The sequence below is a fragment of the Drosophila bipectinata genome, chromosome 2R (genome assembly GCF_030179905.1).
Source record: "Drosophila bipectinata strain 14024-0381.07 chromosome 2R, DbipHiC1v2, whole genome shotgun sequence".
In the NCBI taxonomy this organism is placed as follows: Eukaryota; Metazoa; Arthropoda; class Insecta; order Diptera; family Drosophilidae; genus Drosophila; species Drosophila bipectinata.
In genome coordinates, this window is record NC_091737.1 from 14,142,311 (window position 1) to 14,170,299 (window position 27,989).

General features: G+C 40.1%; 4 protein-coding genes across 5 annotated transcripts in view; all 4 read left to right on the forward strand.

The window, feature by feature from the left end:
- The window catches only part of mtt (mangetout), an 89,107-nt gene that overhangs the window by 6,128 nt on the left and 54,990 nt on the right, over positions 1-27,989 (forward strand). Inside the window, exon 1 of one of the 2 annotated variants that reach the window (XM_043211040.2) lies at positions 25,010-25,129. The exons of the other annotated variant lie outside the window; for it this stretch is intronic. The gene's annotated coding sequence lies outside the window, so the exon portion shown is untranslated. Of the gene's footprint in view, positions 1-25,009; positions 25,130-27,989 lie in introns of those variants that run through there. 2 annotated transcript variants of the gene reach the window in all.
- On the forward strand, positions 591-1,010 carry LOC108131624 (gram-negative bacteria-binding protein 3). Its single transcript, XM_017250592.3, is given in 2 exon segments — positions 591-819; positions 821-1,010. Coding segments are annotated over 2 exon segments (321 nt in total). The 5' UTR covers positions 591-609; the 3' UTR covers positions 932-1,010.
- On the forward strand, positions 4,596-7,424 carry LOC108131622 (alpha-amylase A-like). The gene is made up of 3 exons (XM_017250591.3): positions 4,596-4,734; positions 5,814-6,006; positions 6,063-7,424. Exons 2-3 carry the CDS (start codon positions 5,830-5,832, stop codon positions 7,368-7,370), a joined length of 1,485 nt encoding a protein of 494 aa, XP_017106080.2. The 5' UTR covers positions 4,596-4,734; positions 5,814-5,829; the 3' UTR covers positions 7,371-7,424.
- Positions 7,441-12,694, forward strand: LOC108131427 (trichohyalin). The gene has a single exon (XM_070278676.1). The coding sequence runs from the start codon at positions 7,503-7,505 to the stop codon at positions 12,576-12,578; it is 5,076 nt and encodes a 1,691-aa protein (XP_070134777.1). The 5' UTR covers positions 7,441-7,502; the 3' UTR covers positions 12,579-12,694.

Sequence of the window (27,989 nt, forward strand, 5' to 3'; positions counted from 1 at the left end):
TGCCATTGTTCCGCCTTCAATGGGGGGATTGTTCAATGTTTGCTCTTTCTGGCCATTCTTTTTCAATTTGTGCGGTTTAAAGCCAGACCGAGTCATCTGCCATTAGACAAGTTGAAGCCGCCACATGCACTAAGCAAAATTAATTAACAGATCCGGTTTCTCGTCGTGACCCAAATCTTTGCGCCTCGTCTCTCGCTGTTTGCTTGATTTGCTTTACTTAATTAATCAGCAGTCAAGTGTGGCGATGGCTGGTCTGCTGTGGCCAGGGATGCAGGGTGTTGTCAGCAGCAACCTAATGTCCTGACAGTATTTTCCAATTAAGAAGTTCCATTCTTTAGCTTGGTCTTTATTGTGCATTCGGGTGTGAAGTTATGAGTTTGTTGGGCAGTATTTAAAATTAACGAAAACCCCAGACAAAAAATTTAACATCTATCAAATCTTATTACAATTATTCAATGACTAATACATCGAAAATATTTAATCAGAGAGGAAAGTAAAAAAGTGCCAAGATAAGATAGAACAAGGTATGGTCTTTCTGTCTTATTTGTATCTTATCGTGATAAGGTTAGCTTTTTCCAATTAAAGAGATAAGTTTCAGTAATAGTTAGAATGTCGAGCTACAAAGTTCCAGCCGCGGAGGTGTCTGCGCTTTCACCCCAAGGCTTTAAAGTCTCCATACCAGATGAGAAGGGAATAACACTTTTCGCTTTCCACGGAAAACTCAACAAGCCAATGGTTGATCTGAGAGATCAAACCTGGGCCACGGACATTATCCTTCCAACACATGGTCGATGGGTTTATGAAAATAGCGAAGTTTTGTTTGAAAGTCGGAGACATTCTATACTATTGGCTAACTGTGCGTTATAATGGGTTGGATTATCATGCAATGCACCAAATCAGCCGGTTCGATGCTCCAAGTTCAGCGCAGTGAAATGAAGGCTACATAATCTTAAAACAGAAAATTGTGATTTTTCAGAAAATCCTGAAAATAAATGTACTTGGAAAAATTATTTTTATTCTTTTTGTCTTTGTTGGGGAATCTGCACTTCTGGCATTGTCACTGAAATGCGGATTTGTTGTATTTACTGAGAAATCGCAGCGGTAGACGGAAAACAGATTTATATGCCAGTGTGAGTAATATATACAAACATGATTCCATAAACAAACAAACCACTTGAGAAAAAAGTAAAAAAAAAGCGAAAAGGAAAATGAGCGGCAAGGAAAAGTTATATATTTTTACGGAAAATAACTTGCCCACAGCGGGAAAAAGGGTAGAAAAAATCACTAAAAAGAAATAAACCAAAAAATAAAAATAAAGCGACTTGGTGAAGGGAACAAAGACATTGCGCATACGCCATGTGGGACTGCAAAGAGAATAGCTTGCTTAAAAAAATGAGGAATGACTCTCGGAGGCGGGCTTTTTCTAAAGGGTTAAGGTCTAGTTGGGTAAAAAAAATATAAAGATGCGACTGTATGCGAGGGTGGCACACTTTCTCAGTAAAAATAAACTTGTGCAAATTTATGTAAATTAAGCCGTGAGCCATGAGCAGTCAACTTTTTGCTTAATTTCATATTTCTCACTCCAATGCAGAAGGGCAGGCTGATGAATTTGACGGAAGGGAGCGCTAAGTTTTCTCACAAACTTTTCTCGACCATACCCGAGCAGTTGGTAAGTCTTGTTTACGGCTGAAAAATATAATTTACAAATTGAATAACATTGTCGGAGCAAACAGGCCCCTGATATAATAAACATGCGTAAATAAGCTGATTACACGCATATTTGCATTTATACAGCTCAATTTTGGTCACTTATAATCGCACAAAAATGTATTCAAATTTTTATCATATTTTAGTTGAACTTTTCCACCCGACTCCTGTGATTGCTTTTCCACTTTCTCCCTTTTTGATTCCGACACGAAGTTGAGCCGCAAAATGAAATTTTCGCCGCAGGTGTAATATTTCTTTATTGTATGATTTAAATTCTGGGCCAAGAAAGTTGGCATTTCCACAGGGGTCTGAGCCGAGACGAGCTGAGCTCTTCGAATGCAGATTGGCATGGCCTTTAATAAGATTTCATTGTTATTCGCCAGACTCAGGCTATTTGCATATGGTAGAGGCACGTTTGATTCCCATTTGAATAATGAGTTCGGCTTTAAGACATTTGTACCTTACGGAACAAACAACCTTTGAAATTAATTTAATATGCCGTAACACAATAAATATTATTACTCTGTAATTCAGAGTATATAAACTACAAATATGCTAAAATAGACTGCTCTAGGGATTTACTTTTAATTATATATTTAAACCTAGTTTTGGGTCTTCTGATTACTTCAACCACTTTAAAACTTAATCTCACTTAAGTTCATAGCCGGCCCAAAGCATTTGCATAATTTATTTGTGTGCTGGGAAGTTCGATGGTCAGAAACGGTCAAAGACTTGAGAGCTTATTACCATTTATTTAGAGCAAAGCCATTGTAAAAACAAATTCGATTTGAAGAGCTGGCAGCTGAAAGGACAAGGTTAACGAAACTATGCCGGCAAACAAACATGGCTCGAAAGTTAAACGCCAACATGGCATCAAAGTCACAGACGGCTAAAAACAAAAAAGTACCGACCAAACAAACAAAAAAAAAGAAAAAAAAAATTGGGGACACAAAAATGATGCCAAAAGTCGTGTATGGCATGCAAAAAAACTTTCACTATGAACTCAAAGCCAGACAAAGAAGACATTCTGTGACGGGACCTCCTCCTCGGGAGGGTGAAAATATCTTGCAGCGCTGTGAAGCATGTAAATTTCCTTTAAGCTGGATTTTATTAAATTGTTTGTGTCGCTTTTAGCATTACGAGAATTTTATTTGCGTGATGATTTGCATGATCTATGAGCCGGTTGCTGCTAAAAAGTGTTTAAGCATCTTATTCCCGGCCCTTGGCAGACTCGAGGATTTTAGCTTCAATTGCTAACTGGGGAATGTCAACCTTAATTTCAACCAGATATAGAGCGTGTAGTGCGTCAGATGGAACACGTACCCGAGGCCAAAAAGCGAACTTTCCAGCGAAAGTATGCGGCATCAACATGTCATCCGGGGCCAAGTTGCACGTTTGGGCCAAGTGCGTGATGAGCTTTTCTCCCACTTGTGTCTAACTGGAAAAAGGTCTCAGTTTCAGCCACCCGGTACCCAGCATCCAATGGGTCCCATAAATCTCAACTGAAGTTGCACTTGTGGGTGTGCCTCGTTTGTGGTCAGCGGACTCGGATTCAAAGGCGGGAGCAACCTTCATCATGTGTCGGCCGGAGTTAGTCTGTCACATTGCCGCAAGGAGTTGGAGATGAGATCACTGTATGCCATGACCCAGGAAAGTTCATAAAGGCTTTAAACCCATACTCCCCATTAACGATTCAAAAAGGGCTAACACTTTAAAAGGCATCTGCGAGTGAAATTTGTTAGGGCCTGACACCAGCTTGGCATTTAATCCTTTGAGTTTTTCCTGTGTTTTATTCTCAAATGTTCACAGGGTATTACACCCAGAATAAATTCTGCGCAATGTTGTTTTTGGCATATTAGGGAATCTATTTCCCGCATTTGCCAGCCAAGCTCCAGCCATAAATTAAATGCATACGCGCCAGGAAACTCGGGTAGAGGGTAAACAAATTAGATGATTATTTACCAAAAATTACATTAGCCGAAAAATAAACAACTTTTGGCAGCTAGCAGCACACCCACATCGCCTGAGCTCAAATATGTATGCGTAAATTACGTAGATTTCCCAAAACTTAATTTATGTTTGCTTGGCGACAGGACGCCATGCGATATCCAGCATTCACCAAATGCTCCTTGATCGCCTCCATTTTGGGAGGCCATGAGCCTCTGCAAATATTGAGCATGACACACTTATCGGGCGTATAAATTCTGCCTTCATGGCACATTAAGGGTCATGATTGCATTCGAGGTAAACAATAATATAAGCCTAACAGGATAATAAAGTTAGGTATCCTTAAATCATTGAGAGATTATTCTCGCAAGACAAAATGTCAAAGTTTCCTGTTAAAAGCATCTGAGTGCCTTATTTGCAGTCTTTGACTTTCAATTAAAAATTTAATTATACATTTGGCAGTAACTTAAAGCAACTTTGTTAGTTTCTAGGCTTAATATAAATACGTTTTCCTGATGTATTTATTTTTGAATTTAAACACCGATACATTGAGCGGGAACTGATCGATATTCATCCCTCTATTATCAAGGGTGTTGGAAAATTCAAGAAAATATCAAAGGCGTGGCTGAGAATATAGAATTTTATTATTTGTAAAAAAATAGATCTGGTAGGTTCGTTATCCACACAAGTAAGAATTAAAAGGAAAAAAATTAGAAAAGGCTCAGTGTATGTTTTGAAATATTGGTGCCTTTTTTTTATTGGTGATTGAACAAAAAATGATTGCACAAGTGGTTACATAAAAATACTTGCAGTTTTATTTTATTTTTCCGATGAACAACTCACTGATAGTGGTTTTAAATACTATAGTCTGTGATTTTAATAGCCCCTCTTTTTTCAATTGTGCAAAATTTGTATAACAGCTTTCACAAGTTTTGACCACTTACCAAGTACTTAAAAATTGTTTGAAAAACTAGTTGACAGTTGACTGCCATTGAGTGGCTGGAATTGAGAGAAAAATAACGTGAAATTACAGTTCAAAAATTAAAGCCATTTACGAGACTCAGTTTAATTTTGGCAAAGGTGAGCTGTTAATTGGACAACATTATGAGATACTTATATTACTGGGCCAAACAAAGAAGACTCACAACGATAACGTCCCAGCGATTTCCAGCCTTAATGAATTCATTTTATTGCCGGCTTTCCTCCCACCTTGGCAATTAATGGTCCTTCTTTCGTCCTGGGCCACCCACAAACTCGATTCCGGTACGAATCCGCGTCACGCTTAAGGTCAGGGTCTCTCGTATTTTAACAATTTTATGCCGCACAATTAAAATACAATTCGTTTGGAGGTTTTCGAGCCTGCTTTCCGCTTACTTATGTATGTCAGTCTGCTGGCCAAGATGCCGAGGAGTTTTTAATGGAGTCGTGTCCTCTGGTTTTGGTCCTTTGGCTTATTGCCATGACAGCCCGGCAGCTACTTGAGCTTCCAGAATTTATTTCGAGACCATCGTCCCTCCGCAGAGCTTTAATTAGTTTGACAGAGTTTGGTTTCAGATTTAAAAGCAATTAAACCGCTTGGTCCATTAACCTCTTTAGCAGTTTCCAAAGTTTGGGCAGGGAATGTGATTTACTTGTTATTATTAGAATTCCCCCAGTCGCATTTTATTCAATTAATTGTTGACTATGGAAGCACTAAAATTGGGTTGACATTTCTGGGATTCTACTAGTTTTGTCTATGAACTTTGATTTGGCATTTCACATTTTGAGTTTCCGGATTCCCAGAATGTCATGTTGTTCAACCAGGGAAGTGTAGTATATATTGAGATAATTCTCAGTGGAAGTTAATAAGCCTGGAATGAAATTATTCGCAGAATTTAATAATTGTTTTTCAAGCTCTTATCACGTCACATTTCCGTCGTGTTTTTTTTCAATTCAAGTATTTGTTTGCAGATAATAAACTTCATATATCCACAAAATGTTATTTTTTTTACAAGATATCTATTAATATAAAATTTTGATTGTCACGAACGGTGTTAATTAAAAATTTCAAGAAAAATAAACATGTTTGGTTATGTTTAACAATTTAAAAATAATGCAAAATTACTGGCAAAAACTAATCGAAACTTTAAGCATAGCCTTTAAATAAAATTCTATTATAGTTGGCTTGGCATCAGAATGCTTTTGGCCAAGAGTTTTGTGTGTCTTACCCTTTTGGTGCTGGCCAAGGCCCAATTCAACCCAAATTATGTGGCAGGCCGCAGTGGCATAGTTCATCTCTTTGAATGGAAATGGGATGACATTGGCACAGAGTGTGAAAACTTTCTGGGACCGAAGGGCTACGCAGGTGTCCAGGTAAGACTAGAGATGGCACCTGAATAAGAATGACTTCAAATCACTTTTGTTAATAGGTTTCGCCGGTTAATGAAAATGCTGTGAAAGAAGGTCGACCCTGGTGGGAGAGATACCAACCCATATCCTACCAGTTGATGACTCGTTCTGGAAATGAAGAGCAATTTGCTAGGATGGTCCGCCGGTGTAATAAGGTGGGAGTTCGCATCTACGTGGATGTAGTCTTTAATCACATGGCAGCCGATGGTGGGACTGTCGGCACTGGAGGAAGTGTTGCCAATCCCAGTATCAAAAGCTATCCTGCAGTTCCTTATTCAAATCCGGACTTTCATCATACCTGTGCCATCAACAATTACAACGATGCCGCCCAGGTGCGAAACTGCGAGCTGGTTGGCTTGCACGATTTGAACCAAGGAAGCTCATATGTCAGGGACAAGATTGTGCTGTTTCTGAACCATTTGATTGACCTTGGTGTGGCAGGATTTCGGGTGGATGCCGCCAAGCATATGTGGCCCGCCGACCTGGGGTTGATCTACAGTCGCCTTAAGAATCTCAATACTGCACACGGCTTTGTTCAGGGCTCTAAGGCCTTCATTATCCAGGAGGTGATTGATATGGGCGGTGAGGCTATCAGCAAGTTCGAATACACTAGCCTGGGGTTGGTCACTGAGTTCCGGCACTCCAATTCCATTGGCAAGGTCTTTCGTGGCAAAGACCAGCTCAGGTGGTTGACCAACTGGGGGACTGAATGGGCTTTTGCTCCCTCGAACTGCTCCCTGGTGTTTGTAGACAACCACGATAACCAACGCGGCCATGGACCAGGTGGTGACGATGTGCTTACCTATAAGGCATCAAAGCAGTATAAGATGGCAAATGCCTTCATGCTGGCCCACCCTTTTGGCACTCCACGCATCATGTCTTCCTTTGGCTTTGAAAACACGGATCAGGGACCACCCACCATCGATGGTCAGAACATTGCCAGTCCCACTTTTAATACCGACGATTCGTGCGGGGGCGGTTGGATTTGCGAACATCGCTGGCGCCAGATCTATAACATGGTGGCTTTCCGAAATGCCGCTGGATTGGATCCAGTTCAGAACTGGTGGGATAACGGCAGCAACCAGATTGCCTTCAGTCGGGGAAACAAGGGATTTGTGGCATTCAATAGCGACAACTCCGACCTGAACCAATCTTTGCAGACGGGACTTCCTAAAGGATCCTATTGTGATGTTATCTCTGGCGCAAAGAAAGGATCTTCTTGCACTGGCAAGACAGTAGTCGTAGAATCTAATGGAATGGCCAGAGTTATCATCAATCGGTCTGAGCAGGATGGTGTCCTTGCTATTCATGTAAATGCTAAGTTTTAAAACAAACTGTAAGATTATATTCTCAATAAAAATATTCTAAAATTTCTTTGAAAAGGTGAACATCTAGTCAACTTTTATTTTAAAGCCTGTCATTAAGTCTACCTAGACCTGCAAGCAAACGGGTAGGCTTTAATGGATTTTAGTGGTGAGAGTGGTAACCTCAAAAATAAAAACCTTCCAATGGAGGATCGACTGGATCGTAGTTGCCGCAAGAAATTGGATATCATCCGCACCCTGACCCTTGGAAAGACGAGTCAGAAAGATCTTGGTCTCTGTGTTACCTGGCTTGGAATTCTATGCCGTGCAGCCAAAAAGGAGGCTCAAGAAAAGGACTGCCTCATGGAGTTGATGCTGCGCCAGTTGCAGGAGACTGGCCAGTTATCGTTGCCTTTTACCGACATTACCAATTGCGTTCGTAATCTTAGCGAACTTCTCACCCCAGAAGGCTTAGGTCAGCCACAGCTACTTCAACCGATGGTCTCCAGGGAAAATAACAACGATAATACACAACAATATCAGTGGAGGGAAAAGCTTCATCAGCTGGACCAGTTGGAGGTGCTCTACAAGCACGGTGAGTTGATTGACTCGGCTTCAACGACGAAGTCCGAGGGAGTCCGCTTACCAGCCGGAACTGAAAAGTGTTCCGGGATGCTCAGGGTGAAAGGAGCGAATGAGGTTAGATTCAAGGACAAGACGATGCCGCCGACGAAACCTATTAACAAGAGTCAACCCTCAAAGCCTAGAGTGTCGCCTGCTGAAGGAACTTCCGCTCGCCAGCGACAGGATCGCGAACTTAGAATGCTGGAAATCAACCTCCGAAAGGAAAAGGAGCGACTGGACCGGGAGTTTCGGGCCAAGCAACGTGAACAAGAACGTGCCCAGTTGGCCGAGCAGATCCGGCTGGATCGAGAGCAGCTGTTGACAGGACAACAGGTGTGGCAACAGGAGCGACGTAGGTTGCAAGAAAAGGTCCAGGCTCGGATTGAACACGAGCGGTACATGATAAGGAAGAAGCGGGAGGAGCAGCGCGAGCAGGACGAACGTACCAGAGAACGACGCCAGCGGGATCAGGTGGAATGGAAGCAAATGCATCGGAAACGCCGTGAAATGGAAAGAATAGATCGCCAGGAGCGGGCCAGGCTCCTAAATCCCAAAGAGGAATTTGTGACGATCATGACACCTAAAAAGCGAATGGAAAGCGGGGAACTACAGAGTGCTGAAAAAGTTATATCCTGGATGGTGTTGTGTCCATCGTGTAGAGAGAACGTAGTCCACATTCCAAGCCAGTCCAAACTCCATACCCCGGAGCAACATCCTCAAACACTGGAAGAAGCTTCTTCTAAAAGTATCTCACAAGGATCTAATGTAAACATCAAAGAAACTCGTCAAACTAAACAAGCAGAACATCTTAAAGAGCAACCAGACCCTGATAGAAAGAAGAAAAGCAGGGAAAGTCTGCGGGATAATAGACTCGAGTGCGACCAAGGCACTTCTACTGTTAAGAACATAAAAAGGATTCGACAACTCCAAAAGGAGCAAATGATAGAGGTGGTAAAGCTCATCCGGCAATCTAGAGACGATCAGGTCCAAAAGAGAGTTCTGCAACAAGAATTGGAACTTAAACGCAGTGCGGAACAAGCTAATCCAACAGCCCGTGACTCGAAGCTCTTACAAATGGATCAAGTGGCAGAACTTGAAAATATTCAAGGATTTCTGGAAGAACAGGACTTACAAAAAAGCGATGAACAATCCAAGAAGAAAGAAGAATTGGAGCTTGCTCTAAAAAAAGCAGAACTAATGGAACAACAATTATTGCAGAAACTTGAGCAAGAAAGGAAAGAAAAAGAGGAACTTGAAAAGAAAGTAGCTGAACGCCTGGAAAATTTAAGGGAAAGCCTAAGATCAAAAGAGAATAAGGTAATAAAGGAGAAAAATGGTGAAATAGAAGAATGTGTAGAGGAAAATATTGAGAAAAGTCAAGTTCTTTTAATAAATTCTTTAAATACAAAAGAACAAGAAAGTCCTTCTTTCTCAAAAGAACCAGAAAAATCTCTGGAGAAGATCATTGAAGAAAAGAAAGCTGAAAAGGGAAATCAAGACGTCCTGGAAAATAATAAAGAAATTGATGAAAAGAAGCAACAGGAATTTCCATCACGACCATCACCAAAAGAAAAAGATCATAATAAAGAAGGTGGAGAAAGAGATAGTAAGAAGAAAGTAAAAAATCAAGAGAACCAGGGAGATAATACAATGGTTGATGAAAATAATATTCAAAAGAGTCCTATTTCCATCATTGAACGAGAAAGACATAGTGGAGTTATTAAGGAAAGAGGAAGTAAAAAGAAAAACCTAGAGACGCAGGGCGAAAATACTAATATTGAAGAAAAAAACAAGCAAAAAAGCCCCGACATAAAAAGACAGACAGAGAAGCCTTTTGGAGACCGAAAAAGTCAAAAGGAAAATCAAGAGGTCCTGGACGATGATGAAAAGAAACAACAGGAAATTATCCCTCAAGGATCTTCCATACCGCTCTCTTTACTCGTGGAAATAGGAAGAAAATGGGAAGAAATGGAAAGAAAAAATGAAGAGAAGAGAGAAAGGGAGAAGAATAAGGAAAAAGAACCTAAAAGAAGTATTGAAGAAAAATCACCTTGGGAAATCGAAGAAGAAGGTAAAGAAAATTATGATTATGAGAGGTTACAAAAAAAAGATGGAGAACGAACAGAGGACGCCATTTTCAAAAGAAAAGTTGAGAAAATAGAACATAAGACGGAAAAAGGACATCAAGAAAGAATTGAAAAAGATGAAGAATATATTAACGCATTAGAAGATAAAAGAAAAGCTGAAGAGAAATTACTGGGGAAAAGAGCTCAAGATAATATGAGAACAAGACTTCATGGAAAATCAGAAAATGTAGGTCCGGATGCATTAGATCTTAAAAAGACCCATAAAGAAAGACTATGTCCTGGTGGAGAGATGACAGAATCAAAGGAGAATAAAAAAGCTAATGAAGAAAATAACGAATTTGAAATTTTTAAATCTAACGTAGAAGACAAAATCGAAAAGGAGTTACGACGTAAAGTAGTAAGGCGTACGGAAGCTGTTGAAGAAAGGAAGCGGGTGACATTGGAGAAAGAAGAAATGGAAACATCAGTGAAAAAACATCAACAAGAAAAAGAAAGTCTTCTAAGTATGGGAAGAAGAAGCGTGGAGGAGGCTAGCCGACAGGAAGTCATAGTACAAATGGAGAGAAAGGCGCAAATTGAAAGAAGAGTCAATGAAGACCTTGAAAAAAAGGCAATGCAGGAGCTTTTTGAAGCTGAGCAAGAATTTAGAAAACAGGAGCAAATGCAAGTTGAACATTTGCAAAAAATGAGAGAGCAGAGTCAGAAAGGAAAAGAAGAAATGCAGCGGCTCTTCCAGCATTATACGAGTTTTTGGAAGAATCGAAGTAACGACAGAATGAAGGAGTTGGAATCAGAAATAGTACAAAGAAAACCGGAAGAGGTATGGTGCCAAGAGGAGCCAGCAAGCAGTCCGGAAATGAAACCAGAAAGACGTAGTTACAGTTCTAAGGACATGGAAAGAAATAGGCGTGTGACTCAAGGATTAAAAAAACCGGTTAAACTACAATTAAGACAAATGCTTAGAAATAATGACTATAGGGCAGTCCGGGGCGAAGACGTAGATAGAAATGAAAACAAGCTAAGAAACGGGCAAGAATCTCCAACTTTACAACAGTCTACTTCGAGATCGGAGGGAAGCGAAATGAAAATTGGACACAGATCAGAACCTGAAAAAGAAATACCTCCTGGCGATGTGGCCCCAAAACCTAAAAATATTAAACAATTTATTCAGCAACGGAGACACGAAGTGGAGGTCTCATTTAATAAACCTTTTGCGGGTCGATTTGAAGGAGGTAGCCAATTTCCTTGTTACTTGCGACATCACAGTCCTATCCGTGAACTAAACAGGCAGAGGACAGAGGAAAACTGGCTCAAAGTCGACAAGGAAAGAAAACAGCGTGTCCGTAGTATAGAAAGATTGGACCAAAAACTAGATTCGGAGCGGCGCAGCTTGGAGGGAGATGATTTTGGCTGGACCCAGCTTACAGATAGGTCCCAGGAACCTAGAGATCGGCCGGAATTACAGAGATCTCAACCTCAAAACTTCCAACCAGGACCTTTAGAAGACCATAATCGATGTTTTGGCGTAAAGGAGACAATCAGATGTTACGAACCTAGAGTTCGACAGTCTCTTCAAAGATCTGTACATCAAAATTACCAAAAAAGACCCTTAAGGGACCACAATCAATTATTTGACGAAGAGCCGACCCCCATAGAAGAATCTGTCAAAGAAATTATATCATCTTCAAGCAGTGGACATACACCTGAAATTCGCCTTTCCCTGGTAGGTAGATTTTGTCCAGAAAGAAGAACCTATATAGTGGGGACCAATGAGAAACAATCTCAAAGAAATCGAAATCAAGGAGGGCAAGAATCGATAGGAACTGATCTTTGGAATTTAATGAAAAATTCTCGACCACACATTCCAAAGCCAAGACAGGACAGATGTCAGCCATATGAAGGTAGAAGAAGCCCTTCCAACACCGACGTTACACACCCAGGACGTTCATTACTTCGGTCTTCAACGAAAGTCTGCAATACCAAATGCAAGAATTTTCACATGGCATTTTTGGAGAGTGCCAAACGCATTATAGCAGTTCTTCGCGCTTCAAACGCTAATCCCAGTAGCTCTGAATCCTCCGAGGAGTGTGCCAGACATCTCGGCCAGAAGTTGCCCGAGCCGATCTTTCGCAATCTGGCCGAACCTCTTTTGGAAAGTAGCCAGGATTTGGCCCAAAATCTTGTGGCGATAGTCTCTACTTTGGATGAGCAACTAGAGAGGCATGTGGGTCATCTTCGGAACGAGTGGAATTGTTTCCTGGATCAGCGCCGAACGGTTAAGAAGCTGCAAAATCAACTTCACCAAGCGGAGCGTGATCAAATGGTTGCCTCATCCCGGTCATCAGTATTTAATGTTTTAATCCAATGGTGGAACTTAAACAGGACCTCCGTGAACTTGTTGAAGGATCTATTTTCCGAATACTGTGACTTAGGCGATCCTTTGGTAAAGGAAACTCTGGATACGATTGAATGGTTTTATGGTGAATGGAGTTTGCAGAAGTTGGTGTTTGAGCACCTTTGAGTTTATGTTTACCAAATTGCGTTTAATTTTTTTTAATTTTAATTGCTTTCTCTTTTGTGTTGACTTGTTGGTTAAATTAAAGCTAATTGCTCTTCTTAACATGAATGTCCATTTAAAAATGGCTCTCTAACGAAACAAAAGAGTTTTTTATGTCAAAAAAGCAAGCGCCTGTAGACAAAGTCAATGTTATTTATTTGTTATGCATTCTCTATTCCTTTAAAGGAAATATGGTTTCCTTGTTTCCATCTACATTTTGTTTTTGCATCAGAAGCTGGGAAAACAACAGGGCCAGTGCCACCGACTTCCGACAATATGTTGACACATATTTCAGCGTCTCGACCGCCCTCAGGCCCCTTTTTGGCGGCATTCAAGCCGAAGTTGCATTGTGTTGGTAGCAAACAAAAACATAGGCGTGCTGGAACGAGGATGGTGGGCTGTGAGCCGTGGCAATGTCTGTGGCAATGGGTGGGCGGTCTATGGCTGCTAACCACCCATCGGTGCCGACTTGGCATTCGGAACATCACAGCCCTTGTTAGTGGCAGTGCAGTGTGGTTTATGCAGTCAACCATTGCCAGGCTGCTCCCCCGAATTGCATGCCATATTTGCCATCCACTTTGACATATGCAAATATTTCTCTTTGCCTTCGGATTCGCTTCTGTTCCAGCTTTCATCTTTCAGCTTTTTGCTATAGCTTTCGCTTTTTGGTCCGCTTATGGTTCGCCTTGGCTCTTTGGCCTCGCATCGTTGGCTCTCTCGACGAGTATGAATTGTCTGCCAGTTCCGATTTGCAGCTTGTCTCATTTCCATTCAGCCGACAGAGGAGATGAGGATCCCCACGGGATGCCAGCACCCTCTACTTTATCCCCTCTTACATCCACTTTCACTCATTTTAAAGCGCACTTAAAGCCGAGGAAGCAGCGTTTTCCGTTCCCCATGGGGTGCTCCGTTTATGGGCTGCCATAAATCGCTGGCTCATTGCCCGCCTGCCAGCGTTTTGTCATGTCTTCGGAGCAACAACACCAATCCTGACACTTGAATTTCACAAAATCGAGTTTTATTTGCAGCATATATATTTGCCAACCTCTTCTTTAGGTTCAACCATCCAAGTACTTATAACTTTCCAAATAATAAATTCCAAAATATTTCAAAAAAGTTATGAATATTCGTTTTTTAATATCCTTTTCATTTTAGAGATGAGTTTCAGAGTTCAAGAAATGTATTTCTCATTTATTACTCATACGCAGTGTGGCCCGACCTAGACTTTTATTGTGTAAAGTATTTTTTTTTTTGTCATTTAGCCATTGTACGATTTTTTAATTAAAGTCTACATTAAAATCCTGACTTTTCTGTTCAATGAATCTCGTCCTGGTATATGAAGCGTATGAATAATATTATTGAAAACTTAAAGATTTAGTAGCCATAAAGTAAAAGTTAAATGGATTTCAAATCTCCACGTATCTATTAAAGTTGAACTTCCGAAAAGAAAAAACACCCCAAAAGCTGGAAGTAAAATTAATGGTTTTTGCAAAGTTTAAAAGAAACCTAATCGATTTTGTGGGCCAATAAGTTTTTCTAGGATTACCCTGTCGCTTAAAGTAAAACGGAAGCAGCTCTTCAATCGCTATCTAACTATTGCTATTACCATTTTTGCTTGGACTTATTACTAGTGTCCTTCCAGCGATGGCAGCATAAAAAAATAATGGGAAACAGTTGCGTGTAAACATATAAAGGCTCATAAAATTTGAAGCATGAATCCACCATGAATGGCTATCAATTTTTCATTTCTCTATAGACCAATGGACTTTTTCTCGGATAGAAATATATATTGAACATATCAGTTTGTTTTTGCCGACACTTTTCACAGCCTCAATGAAAATGAAGTGGTCTTTGGTCTAAAAATTTTACTCATTTATCATGATTTAGTTTAAAAAGAAGTGCCGGCAGCTGCAAACCAAAATCAATTGATGCTTGTTGCCAATTTCGATGTAGTCTATTTTTTCGATTGCTTTTGATTGATTCGCGCTGAGGGACCAATAAAATATTGCCAAACTGAAAAATCTGCAAAAAGCTGCGCTAAGCTGATAAATGATGGGCAAGAAAAAAATATAATATATTACAATAAAAATCGGATTATTTGTCTGAATTAACGCCAAACGTTTTCAGGCAATTGTTCCCAAGTGTCAAATATTATGTAGATTTTCCGTTTCCGCTTTTTAAATATGGAAATTGTTTATATTTTTCGCTTGGGCCTTCTCTGTTCTGCTCGGACTGTCAATTCAAACCAATTAAAGAAAAGTAGAACAATTTTTTGCGCATTTGTACAACTTTACATCGTTTCGTTTTGTTAACCTTGCAAACTATGTTGCCAGTTTGTAAAGCCTTTTCATGTTAGCACTGTGCAACACGATTGCCCCCAGCAGAGAAAGTCTAGCAGTCACAAAATGAAAATGAGTGCATTTTCCCCTCTCGAAAATCCTGCCAACCATTCTGCTACACAATATGTTCCGACACCCAGCACTATGAAAGCAACAAAAAGTCGGAAGGAAAAAGTATAAAGCTATTGGTTGAATTGCATTTAGTTCTAACGGACCGAGTAACAGCCAGCTACTGTGTTGCAAGTCCAGTATTTTCTTTTTGACCCAGGGGACTTGGCCCAATTTCTAGAATTGGGGGTTAAACTTTTGAGCCTTTGAAGGCAATGCATTTGTAGTAATTAAAATGAGCCTTTTGATACTATATTATGGTAAGGTGGTTTCGTCTTGCATCTACTTTTGGCTTGGTTTTCATAACTCCCCTCTAAGTTGTACGCAAGCCAATTAAAGACACAATATTTATGTTCTTTGATAGCAGCCCAAAGGGTTCTAGCAAGAATGTCCACTGATATGACAGATTTTGTCACGTTTTAATGCCAGCCACAGACAAGCTGGGATGCCAAACCTGAACATGGCTGACATTCACCCAGTGACAAAACGGACGGGGGCAACCAGTTCAAAAGTCAGCCATTATTTTCGCTTTTTACAGCTCGCAACAGCTCAGCAATTTGTCAGGCTAACGCGTCGCCAATTGACGCCATTTTTTTATGATGCCTCCGTTTTATGTTTGGTATGGGCCACCAGGCCCTCTTTAGCCAACACATTTTGGGCACAAGAGGGGTGTGGCACCAGTTGGCACAGGAATGCCAGCATGGCAGAACGTAATCGGACAATGGCAACTTGCCAGCATTCGGAGGATAAAAAAAAAAGTAGGAGAATATGGATCAAGGGTTCAGTCAATCAACAGGACCGACAATAGCGGAAGCTTATCTGGAAAGCACTACCAACCATCCCCTGGCCTTCTCTGGACTCCAAATGGAATGGCATCGGCTTCGGCATCGGGCATCATCTTGGAGCCCATTTGCATGCCGACGTATTGGAGGGCAGGCGAGCATGAAAATAATTTCTTCAACATATCGTAGAAAATGGGCTCGATAACAGTCAAAATATGCCAATATGTCGACGCATGAGTTGAATCCTGGCCGAATGCCTATTCGAATATACATACATATATTCACATATATTTTTACATCCTTATCATTATTTTTTTTATATTTTTTTCATTGTCGGTCCAGAATGCTGCACACAAAAGTGTCACACATGAGCGCCTGAGTGACTGCAGTCGACAGGCGGGCTTCTGTATCGCACTATTCAGGCTCCAAGTGAATGCCAGTTTATGTTTACACAGAGAAAAGCGAAAGCCTTTTCAAGGGCTTCAGTAGACTAAAAAAAGGCCAAAAAAAGGTCAGTGCCAGAGGGGTGCCTTTTGGCAGCAGTTCTGAAAATTGAGTATTTTATTGAGCAGTTTTTTGCTTTAATTTTCCATATATTTCAGGACAATAAGGCTTAATATTATAATATAAAATTTTAATATTTTTAACAGTGCTCTTCTTTTTTAAGTCGTCTGCAAAAGAAGCACATAGTTCAAAATGGTTTTTAAGAACCTTAAAGAACTAAGCCTTTTAAAGCATTCTAGAATATATGTATTTCTTAAATCCGCTTAATTGCCAGATAAAATATATATTTTCCCGAGGCTGTTAAATTAATTAGTTTTTCCCAGAAGCAATGCAATTAATTGTTGTGCATATGTTTGTGCGGCAGTGGGGTTGCATGTGTGGCATTGCCTGATGCCACAAATGTGTATTCTGTCCTGGTCTCGTAATTGAAATAAGAAAACCCGAAATGAGCAGAAGCGCAACCGTGTTTTACGACCTTTTACTGGGCATAAATTATAAATCAATGGAAAAAAGGCATCCACCCACACATGCTCTACACGAATATGTTGCATATTTTATGGAAGTACATTTTGTCTATTGTTCATTTTTTATGATTGCCTTGGCTGAAGTGGGACACTTTTGGCCACGTCAAGTCGACTTTTTATGCTAATGCACTGCCTCAATGGCAGCTCGATCCGTTTTCATTATTATTTATGAAATGGATTTTCAAAGCCGATTAACAGCTGAGCAAATAAAGATGATTTGGAGGAGGAAAAGTAATTATTTTCTCAAGAAAAGGCTGCGTTGCCTATTTCCCAGTAGTCCCATTGACAATTACTGACTTAATTAAACTTGATCCCATAGCTAATAAAAATATGTCTTGCCCTTCTGCTATCTTGGGATATTTTCTCGGGCACTTTTGTTTGTTCTCTCTGCCTGAGAGTAATTTTTAATCAAAAACAATTAAAACGCTTGAAAATATTTGGTTTGTGTAGATCTTTACTAAAACGAAATAAATCAAATACATTTAAATATTTTACTGATGAATTTTTCGTTTGAATCAAATAAACATTGTTTTGTGGCCGAAATTTGTATGAGTACCATTTTACTAAAATGATAAATGAAATTCTTTATTGGTATCTGCATTCTTCGAAGGCAAACACTAGTGGAAACAAATTGCTTGTCTGTTCTTTGGTAAGGAAAAGGGGTTATGTTATAGCCGGGCAGCTGTTGCGACGGATTTGGACCTGATTTTTTTTTTTTTTTTGATTTTAAGCTTGTTTTACATGCTGCCAAAGAACTCTGGCAAGACCTAAACAGAAAATCCAATAGGCAACCCATTCATGTCCATCCACCCGTGCACCCGTCGATTTGTGGCCTGTCAGCCGGTTAGGAATGGAACAAATGGATTTTCGCTGCAGACCTCCATAAATTTCAATCTCACAACTACAGTAAATTTTTGTTGTTTATTTTGGCTTGAACTTGGCAATTATCAATTTTCAGCATTCGATTCGGTTAAATGTTGCTTCACTTCATAGCTATTGTTTTCCAATCACTAATCAATTTTGCTGCAAACATTTCATTTATCAATTACAGCCACAAAACCAAAAAAATTCCATTTAAATGCAAATATTTTGGACAAAAAAATGGTTGGCGAACATGGTCCAACATATTATAATTAAATAGAACATTGTGTAAGATCCTGTAGTAAGAGTTTTTCCGCTTTGCATGTTTTTATGATTTGTCTTGTCTTGTGTTGTTGTTTGAATGTCATTTATAAAAGTCATCAATATTGCATGTTATAAATGTAATTATTTTGCCAATTAGCAGGAACTTAATTATCGATTATAACTTTAACACAAAAAGGAGGTTTATTATAGCCTAAACTTGCTCTGCGATTTTCTGATAATACAACACACATAAATATTGGCTTCCCTAAAATAATGTGATGTTTTAAAGGTTAATCTGTCAACCGAGCATTTCGGAAGCTCCAAAGGTTAAAGGCTAAGTTCAGGGTCACAGACTCTGGCTGGCTGAATTGGGGGCATGCAACAACCCGACGAGGGGCCAAGCGTGTCAGGGTGCCATTCTTTATTTGCCAGTGCATCGGGTGTAAACGATGTTAGATGCTCGACACCACCACCAAGTGTTTGTCACTTACAACTCCAGTGGACATGGGGGCTGGTTGAGAGAGTAGGGGGCGTGGCAGTTGTCGCCTGATTAATGTCAGCACATGAACTTGACCGGATCTGTGTACGGCAGATAGCCGGAACCGCAACTGTTGCTGCCACAAACAGGGCTGCAGGCGGGGAGGAAGTGAACCAAAACTAAATGGAATTTATGATTGCCTCGGTTCCTCGATACGACGACTGAAAAAACCAATGTAATGGAAAATTCTATTTCGACGCACATGTTGTCCTTTCCAATGTGAAAAAATATTTGTCTTTGTTACTTTTTGGCCAGCTTTAAAGGCTAACCAACTTAAATTTAACTAAAATATACTACTGGGTATCGGATTTAAATATTTAATCAGCCTCAAGTGCATTCCTCAAATGTATTTAATATTTAAGTAACCGCTTGTGCAGCCACAAGCTAAGAAATACTATTGACCATGGTCAATATCAATTGCTTCTTTGTGGCATTTGATAATCTGATCTTTTTTCTCTGGACATGTCCCATAGACACAGCGTACATATTAAGCAGAAGCCAACGGGGCGTATGCGTAACACAAAGAGTTGTGTATTCTGCGGCTGCGTGTGAAGCCAGAAGTGTTCGCCAGCCAGTATTTTTTTTTTCTCAGTGACACCCTTTCACCGACAACCCCTACCCCCTCGTCGCCATAGTGCTGACGCTCAAGTTTATGCAAACAAACACTGCGGAATGCCAAATGAGCGAATGCCAGGCGGATGCATCTGACAATCAAGTGAAAAACCAGGGGAGACGGGGGTACTGGGGATGGCACGTCCATTGAGTGTTGACAACAAGTTGCAGCTGCTCATTAAAGGCTTTTTCAGATTGCAGTCGCGCTTAATAGATTTTTTTCTGCGTCCTCAACAAGTTCCTGCCACTGCCATACGAATAGTATGTGCTTACCTTTGAGGCGCAGATGGCTTTTCATAATCCCCCTTTTCATAAAATATCCAAAACGAAAGTTTTCTCATATCCGTGCGGAAATGATAAATCTGCATGCGGATATTCCCCAGAAACTAATTGAAGTTTGTTGTGTGAGAGGCTCTGTACTTTCACGCCCCAAGAACACAATCGAAAGTACTGCCAGTGACAGCAACTTACTAAGGGAAATTCGAAACTAATTACTTAGCTTTAGCGTCATGTGCTTTCCTTAGACCACTGAAGTAATAATTTACTACCCGGCCAGGACTCAAAGACAACCAGAATCCTAGAAATCTTAATTGGTGGAATACGCTAATTCTACTTTGACATGTTTGTGAATATTCTGTGGGTCTTAATGCGTTTATAATTCTGCCACTCATCTGGCCTGCATTACAGCGAGTATCCTTAGACTAATTAGCGGAATGACAAACCAGTTTCGCTGTCATCGCGATGACAGGCACCAAAAAAGGGTTGGCAAACGACTTTTGCAGATTCTGGCATTTTCATAACTTTATTAGGGACTTGAGAGAGAGCTCAATAAGCGATAGGGATGTTTGGAAAAAATAGAGCCCTCAACCGAAAGCTTTCTGGAAGATTTTTAATGACATTCTGGCCAAGAATAGGGACGGAAACCTGTACCAGAAACAACATGCAGTGTCCCACAACGATCATCATCAATCATTTTTGATGAGAGCTCTAAAAACTGGACTATGCTGGCGGAAGGACAGGTTGATTGAATATTTAAAGGGCGTTCCCAAAGCCCAACGCCCACTACCCACTTTCCACCACCCACCATTCAACGGCCAACAAACTATTGAGGTTTTTATGACTTTTCGTTTAATACAGAACTTGAACTCACCGATAAATATGGGGGTCGGTCGGGTCAGTGGTGCACACACAAGCCAACTTCAAGTTGATTAAATTAGAAATTTTATGGCCTCAAAACAAAATGTCAAAGTTTTTACAACTGGTGCGGGCAGTTTTAACCTTGAAAGTTGATAAATTGTAGCAGAAAGTAGCGGCCATGACCATAAAATGAAATCTTTAATCATTCGAGTGACACAGACAGACAACGGGCCTCGAACCGGACACAAACCTAGAAACCCTAATACCCCAGTCTTTGGCCATAGACGTCCCCGTATCCGTGCCTGATTCCGGTGGCTGGAGGATAATGTCGAAACTTTCCCGGCAAAAGCGTGTCGTGCCGTAAACAGGAAGCGAAGACTCAAGTGAACTGAAGTCAAGGCCAGACCCAGACAAGTCGGGTAAAATTCATTAAGCCAGGACTATCAAACCGCAACAGGATTCCTGCCACTTTTCCACTAACTTTAACTGTTGGGCGAAAATGTGTCAGATTGTGTGGAAAAAGTCGGGGATTCAGTTCCCGGTGCGCCAAGCGGGTAGTCAAGGGGGTAAATGTAAAGCAAAAGTTTTCCCGCGCCCGAATAAAAACAATTAACTCAAATTAATTTACATCTAAGTTTACTCGTTTTCCCAGACAGCTTCACTGTGTAAATGCACATTGTAAATAAGCCAAATGAAGTTGTTTTTCTAGCTTTTATTGATGCCTTGGCTGGGTTACAAAGTTCAACAAAAAGTTAGTCCATGAAACAATAATTTTCTTGAATTTAATTTGCAATACCAGATAAAAAACCAGATAGTTAATTCAAAATATTGCTTTCCGGTTATCTCCATGCCCATCGCATTTGGGCGACCTTTGTGTCATTTTTACGACAAACGTATTCCATTTCATTTTTTTTTGCTCCTCGCCCAAGGGTCCTGGATCCTTGTTGCCTTTGTTAAACCGACGGACGCCATGTGTTTCCTGATTTAGGTCGCTGCCCTACGCTAAGCCCAAAATCAGTTGTACTGGTCAGCGTTTTATGCAAATGACAATCTGGCGGAAAATCTGATCTTAGGTGAGAGCTTAAAGTACCAACATAAAGTCACGCTTAAATTGCACCACCACCTCCTGTGTCCTCAAATCCTGAAATGGAAACACACAATTTGTACTGCTGACTGCTGGGTGCTGGGTTGGGGGGAGACGAACAAATGAATTTTTTACAGTTTGCCAATTCAGTACACGTTCACGACGAGGAAAATGGCAGGAAACCCGGTAAAACCACGCAATTCAACGGATACAGCAACTTAACTCGCTTTCGCATTGTTTTATTTCATTTAAGAGAATTGCATATTTAGCAGAACATTCAAAATCACAGAGATGCAACTGGAAGTGGAGTGAATTTGGAATTTTTTGCTGCTGCTGCTGATGCTGCTGGCATTTATTTGCATGTTCTCGAATGACTTTGGCAAGCTCCTGAATATATTTACATATATTATTTAAACAATATTTTGACAAGAGTCGACATTTTTACAACTCCGTAAAAAAGATTTGATGTAGTTAATATTAAATGTCTCATTAAAGACTTCACTGCGAAATCATTAAGTTCCCATTTGAGGCTTTCATTTACTTCATCACTGACATTAATTGTCTTGCCTTTGACAGGATTCCACACTGCCAATGTGGTTGCATATTCTTGGAAACCGTTCCCAGCCTTTGTAGCGCACCTCATGTGTTCTAATTGGCCGTGATTTGGTAAACAGTCTGAAGGACCCAAGGACGCAAAGTGTCTCCGGAAAAGAGAAAGTTTTTAGCACGCTGCATTTCTCGCAAAGGGGGCTGTTCTCGCACGACCTGGGCTGGTGGCACAATTAAAAACTTTTCACTCCGAGGCCCTGCTAATGGCGAAATTGCACACTCAGTTATGTTTGTTTGTTTATTTCCCATCCGTGAAGGAAATTGAAAGTCTCATCTTGCCATTTTGCCGACGGCAGTTATAATTTTCAGGGCGTGCCCGAGAATTTACTTGTTCCAGCCCCTCGATTCAAGCCCCCAGGCATAATTAGCCTTATTATAAAACGGGCCATTACCACGATTATTGTCATGACACTGGTACGAGGGTTGTGTTGGTGGTGATGGGGATGGCCTGGCGAACAAAGTTTCCCACTTACGGAAGGATAACTTGGTCGGTTCAGAGATGTGTGTGTGTTTTGTGGTTTCCCCAAAAATCTATCGAAAATTGGTGGTTTGTTTCTTATATTATAATATATATTTATAAGCTACAATTGATTTGCTCTTTAATTAGATATAGTTTCCTGTATTTAATTTGATTGTCAAGGGCTTGGTTAAAGTATACCTTAATCACCTCAAAGAGCTCCTGGCCAACCATTAAAGTAATGAGCTTTATAAAATAAAAAGTATTTTTTTTGTTCTTTTAAACAACATTTTTCTTAATTTGCCGAGATTATTCGTACCAATGCATAGCTGTTTGTCATCCGGAAGGTATCCCACAGGGAAGCTCAATACAAATCATCTAACTGCATTTTGGTGCACTCTGGGCATCCACACACCGAACAGATTATCCTGCGGTGAGTGGTGCTTGGGTCTTTATTTATAGTATGCCATTGTCCACTCCACTCCATTATGGCTGACCAGAGGCGCACCTGCTAACGCTCACCAGTACGCACACATGGCCGGAGAGATGTCGGAGTCGGTGTCGTCTCTGGGGTCACTTAATGGCGGCGTCTGTTCGTGGCCACGTCCACATAGCTATGTCCATGTCCATGTCCATTGCAGTGTCTGTGTTTGCTTAGCGTCTAGAAACACACTCATACCCCCAAGCCCCCTGTCGAAGGGCTGTCATCAACGTAATTATGCTGTCAACAGAAAAGGCAGGAAAAAAAGCACGAAATAAAAAAGAACGGATGGGTTTAGTCATGGACCTGAGTTCACTTGGAAAAATAATACAAATTGTATTCCTAAAAAATAAATGAGCTCTTAAAGCAATGAGTTTTAATATGATGTTCAATTTTAAATTCTTTTATTAAAAATTGTACAAAATAACATTATTTCCCTCTGTGTATTCTGGACCCGCGGGGCAAGACTAGCTGAACTGGCCAGGTCATCGTCATCATTATCAGCTGCTTGTCGCCTTTGGAGCCCAAGACGTGCAGTAGTATTAAATGTTTATCACGTCCCTCCCTGATCCGCCCTCCCCACTGGGTCTTCTTCGGATTCAGAATCTGTCCAGTTCGCTCTGGCCGTCCAGCTGTCCGCCTGTTTATCTGAGCTCTTGTGCAAATATTTATTTAATGCTCATTGGCACGCACTTTACACGTCTCCTGGCTGACTGCCTAATTGTGCGTAAAGCGTTTAACAATTTTTTTCTCTATTTAATTTGCAGCTGACAAAAGGCCTGCAAATTGAACTAAAAACCTATGTATAACAGCAATTAAAAGAAGCAACGCATTAGCAAAAAAAAGTCTATAATGATTGATTTCCATGGATAGAAATAGGTGAGAAAATTAAAGCTTTGCTTAATGAATAAATTATTCAAAGGACACTCTTCACACTTTTTGTTTAGACTTAATTGTCCTTATCTAGGCGGAAGGGTTACTACAACATCCGGCAACTTTTCTGGCTTAGAGAAACTTTTTGGCTAGAAATTTAAATTGGCAAAAAGTGTAAAATGATATTAAATGACTTGGCACAAAGTCTGTGCGTGTGTGCAGAGATAGAAAGTATCCTGCATGTTTTTCAGACTCTGGAGCCACCTAATCTTCGCAAGGACTTGTTTATTAGGTGTGACACATGTAGCTACTAAAAGTATGTTTTGTGTGTTCATGTGTGGGAAAGGTACACTAATCTGCAGATGTTTTGTCAACTATTGCCGTAAATTTTGCCGCAGAAGGCCAGCCAAGCATATTTGATGTATGAAGGCACAAAAACTTATTGCTGGCCAAATTTTTGCGAAGGCCCAAAAAAACAATATTACCGGCTTCCAGGAATATGATGAATGTCCTGCTGGCACATTACACTTGGCCCATTTTCATACCCATCAATTATGATTGTGTTTATCTCAGCCTTAACGTCGTCCTTCCGCATCAATGCTATATCAAAAAGAGTACTTAAAGTCACTGTGATATTCAATATTTTTACGCTCGCTGATACAGGAAGCACATCCTTCGGCGTCAGTAAATGTGAATATTACAAATGTATGAAAATCAATCGAAAAAAGATCCATTACTTTAACTGCAGTTGGAATATAATGTTGTCGTCGTATCTTTAATAAAATATCTCACTTTGGTGAAACTTTGTTACCAGGAATTCAGTAGCTTGGCCGACAGTCATCGGGATTCGTCTATTTTTCCGCTAACAGAGCTCTGTAAGAAAAATTTCCCAAACATCAGCTAACAGAATCAGGATGCTGTCGTGTCCTTGCTTCGGAAAATTTTGATTCAGTCTTTAACGGGATTCCTCACAGGACAGACGTAAAACTTTCAAATGTCGGTTGGAAAATATTTTTGAATAGTTTTTTTCAAAAAATAAACGACAGTTTCAAATCTTGAAGTGAATAAAATACTTTCTGTTAAAAATATTAGAATATATATAAAACGGAACCTCGCGCTAAAAATTTCTAAAATATTAAAAACCTCTAAAAAAATGTGCTGACAAAAAAAAAAATTAAAAAATATAAATTGTTTAAAATATGGTGCTAAATTATAAATAGTTCAATATTAAACACGTATAGCCAAAAGTGAAAAAGTGTAGATTACCAATAGTGTTACACAAATCGTTTGTTTCATATAAAAGGAATATCATAAATTACATAATTAATATTTATGTGCTTAGGTGAGAAATAAAATAAACGAATATCTTAGGGTCAACTTTACAAATTTATGTTTAAGAAAATCAAAGTCGCAACTATAAATCTCGGGAGGGAAAAATATTGGTCTTAGGCGGTTAGCTTATTGCTATTGTTGTAAGCTTGTTTGCAGCGACTTAAATGCAACAAAGCTGATTTATGACAGAGAAAGCGGCCCCCGAGGGTGGGGTGGAGTCAGTGGGGGGTGAGAGTGGCCCAGAGTGGCAAGGGGTCAATGGTGGCATGGTGGCAAGGAGCAAAAATCAGGGAGCTGAATGGCAACAAAAGGAGCGTGGTCCAATGTCAAAGACGGCGCTTGGTTATATTATATATGACTTGCTAATGTTTCTTCTCTGCTGGCTTTTTGGTCCTTGTTCTTCTTATTGTTCTTGGGCCCGGTGACAAATGCGGGAAGGAGAGAAAATTAATTTGCTGAGCCGACGAAGATCTAATAAAAATCAATTATTCGGTAAAATAATTGCGCATTCGGAATTCGAAAATTCAAAACAAACAAAGAAACTCTAAAGAGCTAGACTCTGTGAAAATTAATGACGCTTAAATCATATATATTTCTTCAACATCTTTCAATGGATATCTATTAAATTAATTCAATCTAGGACGAGATCAGTTAGTTAGCCAGTTTCTATTAAATTGGTTATTTAAATTTAATTAGTCGAAAATGTCTTGCAGGAGAAACTTAATGGTAGTTTTAAGGATGCATGATAGTAACTAATGGTAGTTTTTATACTTAAAAGAATACCTTTCAGGTATTAAAAGATTCTAATTTTGGAAACTTAAACAAAATCTTTATATAAAGAAACTTCTTCCTTGCAGAAATTTTGGCAAAATCAAGCTTTGCAAAATCACCTCCTTCCTAAGTTGGTCTTCCTCTTTAAAGTCCATGGCTATTAGTCGAGGTAATGGAAGCAAAACACGGCTAGGTTGACCATAACACGATTGCCTGAAAAGCATCGAAAAGGACAAAATTCTTTTGCAGTTTCCTTCCAGGTTTTCAGTAAATGTTCAAAAGTTCGATAGGAAAATTAGAGCAAAAGCCAGCACAGAGAACGAGGTAAATTTTTGTTAATAACTTTTTCGACATTTTTCCCCAAGATTTTGACATAATCTAGCCGGAAGGCGACCTCCAGATTATGTGGTTAGATGTATGTACGGGGATGTGAGTGTTTTCACAAAACTTTTCCAGCTTGAAGCCGTAAGCCTAATGTGTGTGAAAATAGCTGCGAAAATGAGTTAGAAGTTTGTTGGTCGGACTTTTGGGTCAGGTTAAATAGTTACCCAAAAGGACCCTTGGCTCAGGGGTTGTATACTTAAAAGATGTTGAAATCATGAGGATTAAGGACATTAAGTTTTTTGTGGAAACTCCGTATTTTCCACATTAGCGTGTTGGGCTTTAAAATTTAATGCGATAACTGGCCCAGAGCCAGAAGGCTAAAGTGGAAATGGCAATCAAGTATTCTCTTGGGCATCATTTGCCATTTCACACTTTTTTTTCATTTTTATTTTAATTTTTCCTGACTTACTTAATTAAAATGCTTCTGGCGCCTTCGCATACCAATTATGCCAAGGCGTTTCCGTTTAAAGCGTTCGAGTATATTAAATTCAGACGAGGTGGTCGATGGGCAGATTCTGTGTGCTCACAAAATGCTATTTGCAACATTTTCATGCTCGAAGGACTTTGGGCCATTTAGGACCGAGAAACAGAGCTTTAAGGATATCGGGGCTCTGAGACCTTGATGCTGGGTCCATGGGAAATGGGCGATGGGCAGTCGGCAGTCAGGCGTGGCCATGGAATGCCTTGTTGTCACTGGATATGCATGATTGATGCCGGACCCTATCATAAATTGAATTTTGTCCGCAACGCAGCCGACAAAACCATTGCTTTAATTAAATTTTCTATGAGCAGATTAACAACAATAAGTGCTCTAGTGCAAATTATGCCCGAGGGTCGCTCCAGAATGGTAGGACGGAGAGCTGGTGGCGAGGGCGTGAATAAATAAATAAATATTTTTGGAGGAAATGGAAACAAAGTTTCGGGCCTCCGCAAACGAGGTTTGCCTCAAAGATGCGGAAGTTTGAGGAAGCGGAATCTGGCCTTTGGGGCTCGGCCTTCCCCCATTAATATTTATTATTTGAGCATTCTTTTTGCGTTTTTATGGCTCTTTAAAGCCCCACCATGGCCGTCATTAAATGGCCAATTGTGTCAGATTAACGAAGGAAAACGGCCTGGATTTAAATGAAGTGAACACATCCAGTTTGCAGAAAATCAAATGCAGCTTTAAAGCTGGCAGTCACTAGTTATGTGTTTATGATTTTAAAATATATAAACTAAAGACAACAAATGTCCTTCAAAAGTTTCGAAACTTCAAGAAAGTTTCCGGCTGCATTTGCATTTAAAATTAATAGATCAGGCCGCCTTTTGTTGTCCACTTTGGTCCTTTGACAGAAACTTCCTGTCATAATGAGCTACCCGGAAGAGAATTTTTATTTTGTAATCGCCCAGACGCAGTTGAATGCAATATTGTGTTGCAACTTTCAAGTAACTGTGGGGAATGGAACACTGCAATTACTGTGTATTTTTCTTGACATAATTCAGCCTTTTCAAGTGCTTGTGTAAGAATAAACAATTCCTTCAGCGAGTGCTTAAATCCGCATTATTTATTTATGAACGTGTCTTTTGATTTATGGAGCTCGAGCTGGAAGTTTGTGTCCTGGCATGGGGCATGTGCCTCCTTTTCTCATTATTTGCGTTACAAATGCTCGATGCGTGTTTGGGACTGGGCCCGGGGCACATTCGTACGAAGGATGTGTGTATGGTATTAGCCTCGT